The following is a 19,204-nucleotide window of genomic DNA, read 5'->3' on the forward strand; positions in this document are numbered from 1 at the left end:
TTTTCTGGAGGTGTTAGGAACCACAACCCACATTTTATGTATTCACTCAAGTCCATGCTGATTTTATTCCTTTCTGGAATTATCTTGGTTCAGTTAGAAGGGGCTGTTCTCAGATGAAATAGATAAATACAAAGAATAAGACAGTAATTAAAGGTTGCTTTTTCCCAGCTTTGACACACTGTTTGTCCTTACGAGCACTACTCCCAACTAGAGGACTGCAGTCCCATCTCTCTGAGCAACGTTTGCATCATTTAACCTGCCTCCATCACAGGGCAAAGTTGTTGTGAGGGTAAATTATATATGGGTACACTAAATAGGCAGTAATTGCAGCTATTGTACTTCAATTCAATCCTCTCTTTTATATTGCTACCAAAAGTTACCCCACTGCTATTTTCCTGCACTCTTCCAGTTTCATCAACACCCCACAGAAAGAGTATCTATGCCCCCTATGCTATGTGATTGAAATATTGCAGCTATGTAGCATGCTAAAACATGGAATTAGTGTTCCTGCAGGAACAATAGCACTAGATTAGAATTTCAACCCCAGATGAATGCTCTCAATTCAGTTGTAACAAGCCTATACAAATACTTGTAGCAATCATCTCACCACAGTGTGGAAAATGAGTTTAAAATTAAATCTTTCTTTTCTTCTGTATGGTAGTTCAACTTTTTCACTCAGGTTGAACTAACTTAGAGAGTGATGGGAAGGAAAGGGTAAATCAAATTGCAACTCAGATTCTTTCCCTTTATCTCTAACCAATTGTAGATTTTCCCATCATCAACTCCAGTAGAAAATGAATTGTGACTCAGTGACCTAAGAAAGTTCAAAGCTATTAAAACAGCAGATCAGCACAAGTGGGTCAGAGCCAGAGCTAACAAAGAGCACATGCTACCAGCTGCTCATTTGAAGGCTCATTCTCAGTAGCTCAGAGTGCTCCCAATGCCAGCTGAAGCCAGGTAGAATGGCAGGCGATCAGCTCATCAGAAGATCGGGCCTGCTGATTTAAAGGCTATCCTGAGGCATAGAAAGACTATTAGTGGGATAAAAGAATGAAGACAATGACTGTCAGCAAGACTCAAGTGCTCTGGGAAAACAAGGGACAGCTAGCAAAAAAATTATATTTCTCTATGGAGAAGGAAAAAAGTGATAAAAGTGGTGCAGTAATGTTTCAGAGCTGTTTTCAGGGTGACTGCTGAACAGATAGCACCTAAGGGAACCCTATTATGTCTTCTCCCCGATAGAACCCATCTCTGCAAATGGATGGTTTAGAGATTCTTCTGCTACTGCAGGAGATAAAGCACAAGCAGGTACCCACAGAAACACCCTGCAGCTCGCCTGCCCAGCTGCTCAGCCACTTTCCTATCTACATAAATATTATGAATTATATTTTACTACGAAGCATATGCTGTCTAGTACCCATATGTGATCTTGCTGCAAAGCCTTGATTCAAGTGAATGTCTCTGCCCTCAATTAGTAATTGCCTCTCCTGCTGATAGCAACAGCTCTATGAAGAGGATCCTGGTGATATCTTTACGCAATCTATACAGTATGAAAACCCTAAATACATGCTACATACTAAAAACATGTCACACGTGCTTCTTCCTCATACAAATGTGAAAATGAAGTATTATATTTCAGACTAGGTTGTCAGACAGGAGAGACTGAACGCTTAGCCTTTTCTTCAGTCTTTCCTTTACCCTTCTTCATCTTCAAAGCCATTTAGCAGCAGGCATTTCTCTCAGCTGTATCCTGCTGCGGTTTCTCTATTGTGATCATTTTTCTCCACTTCTGGAAATGCAGAGGTAGTCTGAGTGAACCAGTGAGCAGCAGTAATAAAGTGCCCCATTCTATCAGATGCAGAACACAAACCTGGGAGAGAGAACAAGTTTGTACATTTTTTCATTTAAGATAAGAGTGTCTCTCTTAATAAGAAATAACTCTTATCACTTAATAAGAAAAGTTGGAACAGGCATCTAGAAAGTGGGATGCTCCTGTAAGAAGCACTATAGAAAACTCTTCTTTTCGACATGACCCACACTGCAGACCCTCCAAGCAGTGAACTCCCAACACTTCCCTGTTGGTAGCTGCATTCTGAACGCAGGAAGTATAGTGCAGAGGGAGAAAGAGCACAACTGAATGCAGCCTCAGACCTCTTTATGTAAGCAGAGGCTTTCATCTAGCTAGAGAAATAGATGAAAGCAATGTATTTAACCCAGGAGAATATAAGTTTCCCCTTGGAGACAGACACAGAGAAGAACAAGGAGATTCCGGAAGGTAAATACGGTATTCATAAGAGGCAGCTTAGAGAAAAGTGAGTGGAAAGGACATGTCATTTTCAAGGAGTTCTTCAGAAAAGATCGTCTTTAATGGTTCCCGGATCACTGAATCCCAAGTGCTGTGATAAGTAAGTTGTTAGCATACTACATCCCCAATTAAATAGCTTATCTCACCACTCTAACATCTAGTTAAGTCTCATATACTGCAGTAGAATATATTGAAAGAACAATGTTTTTAGTTGCTCATGAAGGAGAGAGGATATAAGTGTATTTAATTGTGTTATTGTATTGTGCAATAGTGATTATCAGTTGTTACCAGAACTGAATAGTTTTTGGATGTGTTATTTTTAAGCTACCTTGTTGCCAGCATTTAGATGCTTTGAGTTCTGTCTATATTTTTGTAATTAATCCACATTTAAGTTTCTACTGCCAGGGGTGATTTCTGTGGCAATATGTTAGGAGCTTCTCTCCAGAAAAGTCTTTCAGTAAGATAGATCCCAATAATACTGGAGTAAACACACTGTTGGGCCTTGAGGGTGAAATGCACAAGATGTGAATTTCAAAATAAAAGGCAGAGTGAATTTCCTAGTCTCATCCTCTTTCCCTCTGCAAGTTTCCTGTTGAAAAAGCAATTGTGTTATGAATTTAATCAGCGTTATTAGTGAGCCCTAAATTCCACGCTATGATCGCATGTTCTCACTGGCTGCTACTGATTTAAAACAACTCAGTGAAAATTCCAAGTGAAAACTAGATTTTGATAGCTTAACTCATACATGTAATACACATGCTTTGATATATACCAGGAAGAAGTGGAGTATAGATCTGATGTGTGCTGAATGACTACATAGAATGAACATCTTTCTACAATAAAAGAGAACTCAATACTGGAAACACTAGGATTTGCATGTTACTAACATTCATAAAACTTCATGCAAACTCTTGTGCAAAACTCCCAATGACATCTACAGGGAATGCTCATGCGTCATTTAGTCAGAATCATACACAGATGAACTAACCAGTAATTGGTACTGCATTGACACTACACTTAGTTGATACCTGCTAGTAGCTTTGTTGCATGTATTTCAAGGACATCATAATCTCATCTTTCAGGGAAGAATGATACTGCTATTGTAAAAGTAAACAAGGAATCTACTCCTCCTTCCTAAACAAGTGTCCCTCCTCTCGGTGACTTAGATAGGCAGTCTTTCACTCTCAGAATAACAGGATTGTTACAAAACAGTCAGCATTGCCACGGGCAAAAAAATCAAGCTTGATGGCCTGATGCAATATGGCAATTCCTTACATCACTACTAGTAGCTCATTTCCATACAAAATCCTTCAAATAGCTCAACAAGAATTCCAGACTCCCTCCAATAATTCTGTCAAAAGAATTTGCATCACATGCAACATTTATTACATCCTTCAGGCATTCCACATGATTTGTCTCACATTGGCATCTGTACAGGTCCAGGTGCACGTTGTATCCTGAGAGGCTCTGAAGGAATCCCTTAACAAAGGAACTCTAAGAGGCAGCCAAGGACCTAAGTATCAACACGGTTGGTTGGGGTTGGATGGAGATTGTAAGACAGCATTAGCTGTGTGAAAATACCTTTTCAAGGCAAAAATTAAGACACAGTAGACATACTGCATTAAGGAACAGTCTGGCACACGGGTAGGTAATTGATTTTTAATGTTTAGTATATTTGTAAAAGGGAGCATAAGGAAGCAATTAAGCCCCATACTGCTTATAAGCTGTAGAGTTGATTTTTGAAAATCTGTCATATCTTATTTGATAGAAAATGAAAGGAGTTTCCAGCCTGCCAAACCTTATGCTAAACCAAGTAGTCAGTGCAGTTTTGTTCTGACAGCATTTGTCACTAACATAGCATTTATAACCAAAATGTGCTCTCCTCACATGCTTTTATTATCAATTATCTTCCCTTCAATGAAACTTCAACTTTTAGACAGAAAACTATCCTACGCTTTTTACAAAAGGTGAACAGAACAGCAGCTGTTTACTTTAGAGAGTTCAGTTGCATCAAATCAGCTTCTGCTCCCCTCCAAAAAAAGGAGCTGGGACTTACAGTGCACCCTGAGCCGCATTTCTGTCAGAATACTTGTTAAGTTGCATTGTTTCCTCAGTTGTTGGAAAATGTGCAAAACAAATATTGGGGGAAAAAAGCATAATTTCCTTTTCTCTGACTTCTTTTTGTTGTTTGCTTTGGTTTTAAGCGCAACTGTATTCTCTATGAAATATTGAGGTGTCTCTAATTGGAATTCCAAAATAAATAAATAAATAAACCCCAGTTAAACCCTATTGAAAGGAAGGAAAGCAGAAATGAAGCTATATCTTCTATTTAAGCATGGCAAGCTGCTCTCCAGCAAGTATTTCTGTGAAAGAAAGATGAGGATCTTATGAACTGGGAGGTAAAGAAGAAACATGCTCCATGTGCCGTGTTCTAGAAATAAAAGGAAAGAGCTCTATGCAGCAGCAGTACCGAATCTAATCTCATTTCCTTCGTGATATTGTCTCCATTTAGGCTTCATACTGGCTGTTACTTCTTCCATTTCAGTAAGTTTTATCAAGTCTCTGTGTAAGTCATTTTCTACTTGTTGGTGCTGAAATCTATTAACACACAATCACACTGAGGTTAATCATGTCGTGTATTCTATATACCTACATGAAGCAACTATCTCATGTAATCTCTTAAATGTCTGAGAATTACTATTCTTCCCCTTCATACAGTCCACTATAGGTATACCATAGCCCTAGTTCTCAAGTGCCAAAAGAGATATACTTGTAGCACATTGTTAGGCTTCTCCTGTTCCAGAAAGTTGTCTACACGATAGTCTGGCCAGCATCCCTTGCATGATGTATCTGTCACTAGCCATGGCTCTGCTGGGGAGTACCTTATCATCACTTCATTGGGCTGTTATGTATCTAACAAGGGTTACAGTCATTTGGCAGCATTCATCACCAGCTTCATCACAATGCTCCCTAATGACTTCTGAACAGACTGCAAGTCCATCTGGTGCCCTGAGGTGAACTGACAAACTCATTCTGCAGCAGAGAACACAGCCAGCAGCTCCTTTTTAATTTGAGCTCATCTCCCTTCTTTGCCCATCAAAACACTGCAAACTCTACCAAGCTGGCTTTGCCTCAGCACAACTTTGCTATAGACATCATTACCTTTATTACTGTACTTAAAGCCAATCCACAATAGGACTAAAGCTGCAGGATGGCCTTACAACTTTCCCTGCTCTTTCGGATAGTTTTTTGATCATGCTAAGTCTCTTAGCTGTCACACAAATCTGCAAGTGCATCACATCTGGAAACATACTCAGTAACTGTTGTAAACCACCATACTTCCTCTGCATGTCTTGAGTCAGCTGTAATTCCTGATAACTCTTGTTACAGCCTAGCACCACATTAATTTTCTCTGCTTTGAGGCATCCTTCTGCTGGAAGAAAAGTAGTATCAAACACAGTCTTCGTTCTTGAGGTTCCCTCCAGCCCCAGATTCAATTTGCAGTAAAACCCCTTTTGAATCAGACTGCTAACCAGAATTGGTTTTCTTTAGGAATGCTTCCTAAAACTCCTAGCAAAGCCTGTCAGGGAGATGATGCTTTTTTACCACATTAGTTTCTTGATCTGTAAAGTCACCAACGAAAGTACGATCTATACCTTCTAGAAATATTGAATAAGCATTACACTTAACATTTTTTGCCTGATGTTTTTGATGTGTTATATTTTTATGAAGCCCTTGATGACACTCCCAAGACAAATGTCAAAATATGATTATCATTTCTTTTGACAATCTTTTTATTAAAATAGTTTATAGGTCATTAGAGACAACATCTTTGACCTTGTGTATTTTTGAGATCTGAATGCACAATACTACACAGCAATCTGTCAAAATAATATTCTGCCCATAATATGAAATTGAAATTGCTTGTACACCAAGCAATTTTTATCCTTTGTGTATAGTTGTCGTGTTTAAAAGAAGACATGCATAATATTTTTCCAAAAGTTTAGCTGACAGCAATAGTTACAGTTAATGAAGACAAAAAAGGATACACCCTTTTGTGGAAATTTGTCATTTTGACCTGACTGGATCATCTGTTGTGTTTTATTTTCATTGTGAACTTTCTATTAAAACAGTCATAGCTTGTTACTGTCACAAGAAAAATGGTTATTATTTTAAGATCAGCTTCATCTGGAGAGAAAGTGTGTAAAAAAGATTGTACTTCAAAATATCTTTCTTTGTATTTGAATCCATTCTGTTAACATCCCCTTACCTAATGCAGTACCCGCTGAAACTCTCACAATTAAATATTAACTCAATTTAGATATGTATTTTTAAATTTACTTTATATTGTAAAGTCTCTGTTGAAAGCATTTAGTATTATTATGTTTTTTGGGTTTTTTTTTGTTTTTGTTTTGTTTTTTTGTTGTTGGTTTTTTTGTTTTTTTTTTTTTTTAAACAATGTACCCCAATAATTCAACACAAACATGAAGGAAACTTACAAAGAATGCTTTTACAGAATGAGTTTAGGATGAAGATGTTTACACTGTATGACTTTCAAGATGTGTTCCAAATCTTAAAAGCTATTTTCAAACCAAGTGACTCTTACATTAATCCAGATAAATGTTTTTTTTCATTGAATAACAGTAAGCCAACTATAAATCTGTCTAGCCTTCACCTGGAGACATTAAAAGATGTGTGTTGCCTCTTCTTGGCAATTGATTATCTATTAGAATAATAACTGTTTTACTACACTTTTACCTGAAGGTAGAGTTTCTTGAGCAAAACATGTTATATTCTTTCTAAAGTGGTATTTGATGGCTTAGAATCACTGATCTTTCAGTAAGCAAATCAGACGGTTAAAAGTAATTAAAAAAAAAAATACTGTACGACTACAGAAAATAAAGGTATCCCAGTTTAGTAGTAGTTTATAAAAAATACACAAAGATGCAATTCATATCCATATCCACCTAGCAGCTGACAAAAAAAAAAAATTTAGAAATAAGAGAAAATCTCCTAAAATGCCAGACTTCATGTTACTAAGTGGAAAAAATAAAAAATAAAAAAAGACTACTTTCTGTCAAAGATATTGATACTGTGGTTCTACATTTTTGCAAAGAGATTATCATAAACAATTCAGTAAAAACACATGTTAAATTTACATTTGGAACATGGTAGGCTTAATTCAGTTGCCAATAGTTTTGTTGGTACCTTTGAAGATGCATTGGGTTCCTACTTGGCCTCCAGCTGCCATTCCAGAAGACCTCTCTTAAGTTGTTTGTCACATCTGATAGCCTCCTGTATTAACACCATAACAGATTTTATAAGAATTCAGATAGAACAGTATTTAATAATTATAACTTGTGATCTGAGACATCCAGCATGGCTTCACCAAAGGTGAATAATGCCTGACTAATCTGGTGACCCTCTACAATGGAGTGACATCATCAGTGGGTAACTGATGTCGCCCACCTGAACTCGTACGAGGCCTTTGACATGGTCCCACACCACATCCTTATCACTAAATTGGAGATAGACGGATTTGGAGGCTGAACTATTCAGTAGATTAGGAATTGGTTGGATAATCATAGTCAGAGTGTTGTGATCAACAGCTCTACATCCAGGTGGAGGCTGAGTGGTGTCTGGAGGCTCCCCTGGAGCCTCGATCTTGAGACCAGTGCTCTTCAACATCTTTATCAATGACAGAATCAAGGGTACTGACTGCACCCTCAGAAGTTTGTTGATGATACCAAGCTGAATGGTGTAGTTGATACAACAGAAGAAAGGGATACCACCCTGAGGGACCTGAAGCAGCTCAGAAACTGGGCCATGAAAACCTCATGAAGTTCAACGATGCCAAGTGATAGGACAAGAGGGAAACGGTACTAAACAAAAAGAAGACTTAAGTTAGATGTTAGAAAGAAACTATTTACTGACACAGCTGCCCAGCAAGCTGTGGGTACCCCATCCTAGAAGTGCCCGAGGCTGGGCTGCATAGGGCCTAGGCAGCCTGAGCTGGTGGGGACAGTCAGCCCACAGCAGGGCGTTGGAACGAAGTGGACTTTAAGGTCCCTTCCAATCTAAGCCATTCCATGACTCTATTACACTTGTTATCGACTTGTTTTGCAAGTAAAACTAGATTTCATGAATTGGTGGCTTAGCTAAAAAAATTCCACCAAGTATCCTTATAATTTGCAATGAAAACAAGTATTAAATAATCATACAGGAATAGCAAGACAGACTTTGCACATCCAAATGCAATCTTCAGTAATATGGGTTTTTTCTCATGCTAATAATACAATTGCTTAGATTTAGCAGCAGAAGACAATTGCATGTCATCAAGTAGTATAATAGAAAATGAGAAACTTTTAATATCTGAGAAAAATGACATTATTAGCATTCATAGCATAGCCTATAATGTACCGTGTTTCCATTACTTAAGAGTAGCATTTGTTTGATCTATTCAGAGCAATTCTGGATAGAGGGAAGTAATTCATAGACTCAATAATATTACAGCATCTGAGACCAAGAAGAATATCACTCCCTTTGCTGCTCACCACTGAATGTCTGGATACAGACTGCAAGGACACATTCATGTTTAATTATTATGAAAATGTCACGTAAAAATGAGAAAGGAGTTAAATCACTGTACAAAGATTTAAACTGGAAGCCAGTGAGGTTTTAATAACGCTCTACATGTGAATTATGTTTCCAATAACACATAAATGTATTATGAAACTTCAGCCAATAAAAAGCAGTTTCCTACAGCTTAATGTATTTGAGAAGAGAATGACTGTACTCGTGGCAACAGAAATACCAATTATGAATCAAACACATAGTTTAATTCACTTTATTATAGCTGCAGTTATTAAGTTAAGGCAAAAGCCACGTTTAAATACTTTCCCATCAGTTTGTGAAAGTGGAGAGGCAATATTCATTTCCTCAAATTTATGGGAGCATAATAATTAAACCCCAGCTCTCCTTTGTAGTGCCATGAACCCTCTTGGCTTGCCTCTCATTTTAACGCCATTCCTGCCATGCTGCAGGCAACTACCTACCTCTCTCCTGCCACAGAAACAGCTGTTTCATCACAGACCATTTCCCTTATGACACACCATAGCACCTGCAGCCACACTTCTGCACCCCAGCATACTCAAAGGTGCAGATGTACAAGAAGTTAAAGGAGAGGACAGAGATGAAATTTCAAACAAAACTGATACACTTGTGTGGTGAATGGCATGTCTGCACCCAGATGTTGGCTGCTGGTCCAGATATCTGCACAGTGATCCCATCATAGAGCATCAGCTGTGCTGCTGTGATAGTTTATTAGGGGGAAAAAAAAGGGGGGGCAAAATTTTACTGAAGAAAGGGCAAAATATCACATGGCAGGGAGAAGTGGAGAAAGTAAGTGCAGTAAAGAGCCCTGTGAACACCACAATCTCACATCTTAATGTCCAAACCCCTCATAATGCAGCATCTTATCTCCAGAACTCACAGGACAGCAAACAAGCCCAATCCCACAGGCCTTTAGATACTCATCCAACTTCCCTGTCCCAGATGACTAGGGTTTCCACAGCCTCTGACCACCTCTGCAAAGGACATGAAGGGAAGATGGATGCGAAGTCAGCTGGTTATCCACACAACAAGAGGTATGAAAGCAATAACTCAGTCCACAAAGATGGAGAATGGAGGCTGAGACCTGGCTGAAATAACGCACAAAGTGCAGGTGGGACAGCACAGAGGCTTGTGGCCAGGGTGTGCAGCACAAAACAGCAGCAGAAAGAATGGACCAAAAGGTGTTGTAAGAGGAAGACATGCAGCAAAGGAGGGCAGATGTGCTGCCAGGGAAGTAAGAGGTGTCCAGGAAAGGCTGAGGCCAGCATGCCATGCCTATGGTCCACATGTGCCACTAGAGAAGGAAAGGGCTGAACCAAGAACCCCCCCATATCCAGTCACCCCAACTGTACATTACTGCCAAGCCAGCTGCAGGGCATAACCTTCAGGCCAGGAGAGACCATCCATCCCAGTTGCCCTGTGGTACAGAGCCATAGGAGAGTTCAGGCTCCTGTCTCAAGCCTGAAGGAGGCTCTGGGAATCCCATGCCTCTGCAGCAGTGCTTCAGCATGCTGGCACCCTACTGTTCAGGGTTGGGAGCACGTGAAGGCTGTGTTTCAGTTCCTCCTCAGATGTGAGCAAACTGCTGAAGAAGAAGTCAGGCTCAAACAACAGTCTCCAATTCTTTAAAAAGCGTATTTGTATGTATTCACAGTATTTACAGATATGCACACAGTAATGGAAGGAGAGTTTGAAAGACCAGGGCAGCGGCAGAAACAGCCTAAGGCTGAGGAGAAGTCTCACTTTCCAGGCTCCAGTCCCCATTGAGATAATTCCACCTAACTCCAACCAGACTTTTTGAAGAAGCAATATGCCTGTACATCAAGAAGGGGAGAATAAGCATGTCTGAATAACTCTTATATTCTGCTATTCCTTCCTACAATGCTAGCATCTAGGCTCAGAAGAAAAATAAACCACACTTGAAGAAAAAAAAAAAAAACAAAACATTTTGCAGCCTTACCACAGACCTGTTTGTTCTTAGGTTAACCAACAGCTATCCAGTCTCCTTGCCTGGCTTTAAAGACAGCAGCTGCTAAGACTTGTTCTCCAGCCTGCTCAAGCTGCAGAAGTTTTGTTAAAGAGACTCCCCTGAAAGATGCAAATTTCAGTTGGAAGTTACTTCACTTTAATCCTGCATATTAACCATTTAAAAATATACCTGTTACTTAAGCTTTAAACAATGCATCAAAATAAAAAAGCCAAAGTTTATGTTTTATTAAGGCTTTTAGAAAAGGACAGTATATTTGTTCTGTTCATCCCTGCATATGCTGAAATAGGCAAATTTCTCAAGTCCTTGGCCATTTCCCAATTGCACGTTCAGATTCCACCTCACTACTTGGATGTGTTTCTAGCAGAAAATCCTTCCTATTTGAAAGCCTCGCATGTTTAAAGGAGTGAGGATCCCATCAGCACTCATTTCTGCTCACTCCCTTCTTGCTGTAGGGGTAACAGATCTTTCCAGTTCTTGTAGTTCCATAATTATGAATATAAAAAGTACGATTTGCTCATATCTGTACCATCTCATCTTGGAAGGTTTAAAAAAAAAAAAAAATCATGCTATTGCATGCAACAGACTAACCAAAAGGACATGCATCAGCACAGTAGGCAACATGCAACTCTGTACATTTCTGTGGAAGAAGCTGCACAAAGCCTGCTGGCATTAAACATCCAAAAGGCAAGAACATCCAGGCATGCAATATGCAGTGAAAGCCTGGCTCCTGGCAGATCCTCACTTGCAGGAAAATCACGTACATATTTTAAATACTTAGTACTGCTTTCCCTCATGTCAGCAGCTCTAGAGAATAGGTCCAGTCCAGCCAGGTAAAGGAGATACACACCTTCCCTCTCTCAACTGTAGTATACTTGAAGAAAAATATCCAAGATTCCACAGTCAAGATATTTGGAGGATGAAATGTAGCCAGGCAGAGAAGATAAAAATCATAAGAAGGTCTTTCTGACACATCCTTGTTCAGTATTTTGTTTCTTAGTCACTTTTGTGGCATAAAAGTACTCAAGACCATGGGCACGGAAAGAGACTACAGAATACTTCTCAAGTTCAAAGGGATGGGTCTGGGAGATTTCTACATATCCAGAGTCAGTTGAATTAAGGAAAAAAAAAACCCTTCAACTTCATTTATGGTATCAAATATACTTCACAGCAAGGTTGCTGCAACTCAGCAGTCTGTGCTGATGCCTCACAGAGGCCAGAAGAACACTCTCAGCTGCATTTCCAGTTCTCTTTCTCATCAGCATCGGGGTGGGCGCGCAGTGAATCCTAATGCAGGGAAAACAAAATACAGGAAATTTCTGATTTGCCGCTTCTCTTTCTTCCACTTTAGTCCTTACTGTGAGAGGAGGATCAAAGAATGCCAGCTGTCCCTTTCACCTGCATGGCCAGCAGTGTTATACAATCCCAAAACCACAGAAGGTATTTTGCCACTGAGAGATGCCCCAACATATTCCTGCCCCACAGTTCCATCTCTCTTGCCCCTACAAGATTTAACTTCAGTGATTTTGCTTAGGAACAAAAAGGAGCACTTCAGACCAGGCATCTATCATCCTGGTTGCACAAGGTACTCTGCTGGTACAGGAATTTTCTTTACCTGGGTTTGAAGTTGGTGACGTTTCAGCTGTCTATAGAACTGCAACACTGTAGGATCAGCTCTCACTACTTTTGGGTCAAAATCCAGAACACGGAGACCTGTGAGGCTGCGGGCTCGGGAAAGGGCTACATAGGCCTGCCCACTTTCAAAGACACGAGACAGGGAAATTTCCACAGAATCTAAAGACATGCCCTATCAAAGAGAGGGAGAAATTAGTTACACAGCAAAAAACAAACAAACACACACACCCAAAAACACAGAACACCATGTCATAGCAATATTAACATATCCTATGGATTTGTCAAAAGTTACCATCCACAATGTACAAGCTTGATAAGAAAGGTGGCCTCTTGTTTAATTAAGTAAAAGATGGGAACCAGTAAAACAAAAAAGAACAGTTTCCCTATGACATTAAATTGCTATCAGACAAGGGAGATACTTTCAGTATCTAAAAAGAGACTGTAAGAAAGATGGGGACAGATTCTTAGCAGGACAAAGGGTAACTGTTTCAAAACTAAGAGAAGAGAAACATAAATTAGATAAGAAGAAAAGCTGTGCATTTCTCATTTTTGAAATACAGAAAGGGTGATGAGGCACTGGAACATATTGCCCAGAGAGATGGTGAATGCCTCATCCCTGGAAACATTCAAGAGCAGGCTGGATGGGGCTCTGAGCACCTGATGAAGCTGCAGCTATCCCTGTTCATCACAGAGGATTTGGACTAGATGGCCTTTACGAGTCCCTTCCAACTGAAATGATATCACGATTTTACGAGCTATTGTGTGAAACTCCACAAACTCCATGCACTCAACACAGCAGGGAAAGAAATCCCACTGTTTTCATGCATAGTAATTAAGTGGAGGAGAAGTCAGTTTCAAGGAGTCCTCAGACAGACCACCTGAGAAAGACTTTGGGTTAGAAACAGCAAACTATCCCAAGAGGCAGCAGAATTTACAACACAGCCTGGGAATAAGCTTCTACAGAGAAGTGTTTATCCAAGTGTATGAATTATTCTGGAAGAAATGAGAAATGTGTTATGTACACTGACAAAAAAAAAAAAAAGCCAGCACACCTTTGAAAGTGAAGTCAAGCTCAAACAGAACAGCTGTAACTCCCGCAGCTTCCTCAGGCACACAAAGCAAGCTGCAGGATCATCAGTGCTGATGACTAATAGGGAAACAGTCTTGATCAGCCCACAGCAGTAACTACTGCTGCTTTCCAGTCCAACACCAACTGTGTAGATGACAGCACCATTATGGAAACTCCACAAAGATGGAGTAGCAACACTACTGTCTGCCAGACTGAGGTTATAGACAATTATCATGAACAGAAAAGATACAGTCTTCCTTTCAACAACAGATACATAACCTAGAGCTTTTCTACGAGAAGTTTTTTCTCCAGTTTTACCAGCAGTCTAAGCATCCCCAGAAGATAAGACTTAAGATACTATAAAAGTCTACAGACAGTTGTAGAAATGCACTCACCTGGCTCTTGTGAATGGAAATGGCCCATGCCAATGTTAGGGGCAACTGTTGGCGACTCAGATGAATTCCTGATGGCCCTTTGAAGAGCCACCTCTCCAATTTGATAACTCGTGTGACTCCACAGAGAAACCTCACCTTGGGCAGCCCTGTGGGAATGGGAATAGAAGGACAATAAGAGCATGTTCCTGGCATTCATCAGCAGGAAGCCAAAAGATTTAAGAACAGATTTTCCTCTTCCTCACACTAGCATTTCATGAATTTTAGGGCTGCATTAAAAAAAATCCCATATCGAAACAGAACAACCCACCCCACTCACTAAGTAGAATGTTCTGAAATGACATTTCGGACATGAGCAGGAGAGTTACATTCAGCTAATTTATCATTTGAGATACCTATAGTGTGTATTTTCTCTGTAACAGAACAATGTTCTCTGAGGAAAATAAAACAACAGTAACACACCACAACTTGATTCAACAACACAGAAATAAATGCAGATGAGTATACATAACTGAACAATACAGAAAGCAAATGGCTACAGCTGATGCACCACATCACATGACAGCTCAGGAGAACCACTAACATTTTGCTAAGGAGAAGCTCTGTTCTCTGCTTTCCCTTAGTAAAGAAAATTAACAAGTCATCAGCACAGCAGTAATATTTTTAAAATAAAGTTTACCTTACCCTTCTGTTCAGTTTCAAATCCTACAACAACTCCTCGTGCTCCATTCACCAGCCCTTGAGACACATCCAGATTCTTAGCTAGCATCACCTACAGAGTAAAAGGAGAGGGGAAAGAAAATCTATTAGTGTGCTGGTTTTCTAGTACGTTCAGCCTCCATCAGCTAAGCATCTAGCCAGAATGCATAGAGATATCATTCTATTGCAGATTGAAGCACAATCTCTAATTTAACTGAAGCTTCTTCACAGCCTTCCCTTCCTAGGACTCCCAACTACAAAACTCTCAGTACCAAATGCTTTTCACCTGATTTTCTGTCCACAGCTACAACCTCAGATCCAGGGAAACGATTTTGCCATCCCAAATGCCAACAAACCTAGATGATTGGGAAGAAGCAGCAGAGGAAAACCTTTCCAAGGCAAAGCATCACCCACTGGTGCTTCTTTAACATAACCCAGCATCCTTTCCACTCCGACAGCTTCAGATCACAGCAAGATAACAGTAGAGCATATTTGGCAATCTATGCCTTACTCTTACAGGTCAGGAAGACTGCTGTACCCAAGGCTGAGACAAGCAAGAAATCTATGTTCTGCTTCTGGGCCAGATAAGAAATATATGTCTAAGTCACTGCGGTCACTACAGTCCACAGGACACACTTGTGCTCAAACCAAATCGATCCTCTGCCTGGGTTGCAAGCGAGAAAGATGCTGAGATCAGACTAGTCAGGCCACTCTCATGTTGGCTTGGCATGGTTGCTCCATGCAGAATGTGTATTCTACAAATTAATCTATTATATATATTTAGCTGTTATACCTTCATTTTTCTTATGCTATTTGATTTGCTGTTCTTTCCCAAGCAAACTTGTATACATACTCACCTGAGCTCCAACTTTTAGCTCAACTCTTCCACCCACAGGACACTGAGCATCAATTAACTTCACTAGCATAGGGTCACTGTCCAAAGCCTCAAAAGTGTGCGAATCTCCTATGAAGGAAGAAAAAAAAAAAAAGCAGTGGCCAATTACAACTCAGACATAAGCTACACGGTATTTGCAAGAGACTCAGCATTTATTTTTTGCAGCAATTTCTCTTATAGTGACCAAGGAGAATGGATATTAAGAGTCTTAGGTGCAAGCTTGGCACAACAGCAACAGCAGAAAGCTCACTGCTATCTCCCTTCCCAACATACCTGCCAGAGCATTAGAAGGCTTGGAAATTAAGGACCAGCAGTAAGCAGAATCTGACCAACTTATCATTTGAAGCATATGGTCAGTTTTACACCAGATCTCCAAAGAGGACTAAGGAGGAATCTTTGGGCCAAATGCGCCAGGAATGAAATAACCCTTAACTCAAACTGTGTCTGGTTTAGTGCACGGACTTTCTGAGATTCTATAGAAGGAAGAAGCAGGAGTATGGATGCAGTATCCACCACACCTCACAGAAAGCAATCAGCTCACTGAGAAACAGTAAGGTATAATTAAAAGGGGAAAAAATTGCCCTGGGCAGCTCAACTCCGACATGTACAGCTCATGCTGTGACAAAACATCACCTCCTCCTGTCACCACGGTACCCCCACTCACATCTCAGCCCTGAAGCCAGCAGCTTTCTGCACAGAATTCACCTGAAAGCTGCCGCAAGCGTCTTTCATTAGTCAGTTCTACATCATCTTTGTGGGTGCAGAGCCGTGTAGCCAGGATCCCATCACGTTCAGATCTGTTAGTAGCTGTCTGCATCAGCAAACTGATAACCTCCTCCGTACACCTGGTGACCAGGAAGAAGGGATTGTTATTTGAAGTGATAAGGGATGGGTCTTGAGCAGCAGTGACTTCCATAGAGCCACATCAGGTTTTAAAGCTCTGGTCTCTAGAGAGAATGGTGGACAAAAGTAACTACAGAAAAATAACTGCAAGAATGTGTCTCAGCCCATCCCCAGCTCAACATCCCTTGCATTCCCTATCAGAAATTGCAAAAGGACACTCTAGAAAGGATTTCTTCCTTACCTAGCACCATATCATAGACCTCCTTACACTGACTAAGGCATTCATAGCTACTCCCCCCAGCCACAAATCCCTCACAGAGCATGAGGGAGAGGTGAGCAATGGCTCCATCAGCAGGGAGCAGAGTTTCGAAACAGAGCTGAGTTCCTGCTCACCTGCCTAAACGTACTGCACTCAGCAGCGAAATGAAGGTCTTGTCGGTCTGTCTTCGTACTTCTGTCAGCTCCATGTTTACGTGGATGCATTTTCTCCAGCTTTTTGCCTGGTAAATCATTCTCTTGTTAAGAAAGAAAATGCAAATTATGAAGGTAAGCTTAGGGACAGCTTTGTACCTGGAAGCAGAATGTGGTTTCTTCATTAGCCTTGCAGACTGGAGGCAACTGCAAGAAGTCCCCACAGATGATGAGCTGAATTCCTCCAAAAGGCTCATCTCGTTTTCTTACTGCTCTGAAAGGGAAGGAAGAGACATTTGAATGTCCTCCAGGGCCTGAACACATTCAAGTCTCAGAAGTTATTTCTCAGTCTGTCAGCAGGTTCTATCACCCTCATTAAAAGACTGTTATTCTTAGCTGTGTCAGAAGAGTTAAAGTAATTAATCAACATTATTACAAGACATTCATTTGTCTCTGTCTATCCAATCAAAGCACCACTGCCAGTCTTTATGATTCAGTGGCTGTTATAATACAGCTGCCTCTTGCTTCTCACTGTTCAGACAGTGTTCACATGGAGTCAGAAAGCACAGGGAGTTGAAATGCATCTTGGAATCACAGTAAACACAGCAAGCTTAATTGAGGTAGCAACAGAGAACTGATAAGAACAGCATAAATAGACAACTGTGCCCTGGACTCAACTCTGTGGATGGAAACTACAACCAGAACAGACACAGCCGGGAGGATGGAGACACAATCAAAAATCTATCTCATAAGAAAAGCTCTGTCCTAATGCTGGCTGTGATTTCAGACTTCCCTCCAGACTTATGCCAATGATTGCCTTGTATCCAATAACAAAACCATATGAAGGAAGCAACCTGAAAGCGCAGGGAAATTCATTTCTCTTGTTTGACCTGATAACCACTCACCTTGCCACTGCCTCCAGCTTGTCAAAAAACTTGCCATCCACCATGGAGATCTCATCGATGATTAAGCGCTGGCAGGCCAGCCAGTGCTGCCGCACCCCAGGCCTCTCCGCCAGCTGGATGCACTGTTCCAGTGGAGCCTTCCCAGAGCCTATACCTGCCAAGGGAGAAGCAAACTCTGGGAAGTTCCGAACTGTTTGGGATGAGAGCAGAAGCCCCCAGCTCCTTGCTGCCCGGTCAAACATTACCTGCGAAGGCATGGAGTGTGGTGCCACCGATGTGGCAAGCTGCTACTCCAGTGCTGGCTGTAGCATAGGTGCTGTTTGGAGGGAGGGAGCCCACGATCTTCTTCAGCAGGAATGACTTCCCAGTCCCTAGGAGAGAGAGAGAGCACTGCTTTTACCAAGGTGCTGCAGGGCTGCAGGGGACCATCACCTCAGGGGTGCAGAGAGTAGCGGCTTGGCACTGAGGTCTTGAACCAAACCCAGCCTCTCACCTGCACAGCCAGTGAAGAAGATGCTCTTCCCGCTGCGCACAGCACCCAGCACCGCCTCCTGCTCCACTGACAGCCGGGCAGGGGGCCGCCTCTCTGCACGGGGCACCTGTGGGATGGAAGCATGGCGGGCTCTTTGGGAGGAACTGAATCATGGAATCATACAGGTGGGAAAAGACTTCTGAGATCACCCGTCCAACCCCACCCCACACCACCATGCCAACTGACCATAGCCCTCAGCGCCACATCTCCACAGTTCTGCAACACCTCCAGGGATGATGTGACCCCACCACCTCCCTGGGCATCCTGTGCCAGCACATAGCTGCTCTTTTGGGCAAGAACTTTTTCCTAATATCCAACCTGACCCTGCTCTGGCACAACTTAAGGCCATCACCTCCCATCCTATCACTGTTACCCGAGAGAAGAGACTGACTCCCACCTCATCGCAAGCTCCTCTCAGGGGATTGTAGAGTAATGAGGAGGCTCGGGGGAGACCTTTACTCCAGACTGAACAATCCCAGTTCCCTCAGCCGCTCCCAGTAACGCTTGTGCTCCAAACCCTTCACAGCTCCTTTGCCCTTCCCTGGACACACTCCAGGGCCTCGATACCTTTCTCGTATCGAGAGGCCCAGAACCGAACACAGCACTCGAGGTGCAGCCAGCACAGAATGTCGACCGCCTCCCGTCCCTTCTGGCTGCGCAGTCGCCGACACAAGCCGGGATGCCGTTGCCCCTATCGACCACCTGGGCGCGCTACTGATTCACGTTCAGCCGCTGTCAGCTCACACCCGCGGGTCCTTTCCACGCCGCCTTCCCCTCCCGGAGCCTCACCTGCGCCGGCCGCTCCCCGCCGCCCCGGTCCCGCTCGGGGTCACGCCGCAGGTCGCGCTCCTGTAGCGGGCTGATAACGGAGAAGGAGGGTGGCGGGCGGCCCAGCAGCCTGGGCTGGCGCGGCGCACCC

The 19,204-nt window shown here is 41.9% G+C and overlaps 1 protein-coding gene across 1 annotated transcript; it reads right to left on the reverse strand.

The window, feature by feature from the left end:
• Window positions 1–11,116: 11,116 nt before the first annotated feature.
• Window positions 11,117–19,203, reverse strand: PIF1 (PIF1 5'-to-3' DNA helicase; the record flags this gene model as incomplete). Its single annotated transcript, XM_010716332.3, has 12 exons — window positions 11,117–12,191; window positions 12,520–12,711; window positions 14,004–14,149; window positions 14,685–14,772; window positions 15,557–15,663; window positions 16,300–16,439; window positions 16,831–16,937; window positions 17,008–17,122; window positions 17,754–17,907; window positions 17,999–18,124; window positions 18,247–18,352; window positions 19,075–19,203. Coding segments are annotated over 12 exons (1,467 nt in total), but the record flags the coding sequence as incomplete, so codon positions are not given.
• Window position 19,204: the final 1 nt, after the last annotated feature.

Source organism: Meleagris gallopavo, chromosome 10, assembly GCF_000146605.3.
Source record: "Meleagris gallopavo isolate NT-WF06-2002-E0010 breed Aviagen turkey brand Nicholas breeding stock chromosome 10, Turkey_5.1, whole genome shotgun sequence".
In the NCBI taxonomy this organism is placed as follows: domain Eukaryota; kingdom Metazoa; phylum Chordata; class Aves; order Galliformes; family Phasianidae; genus Meleagris; species Meleagris gallopavo.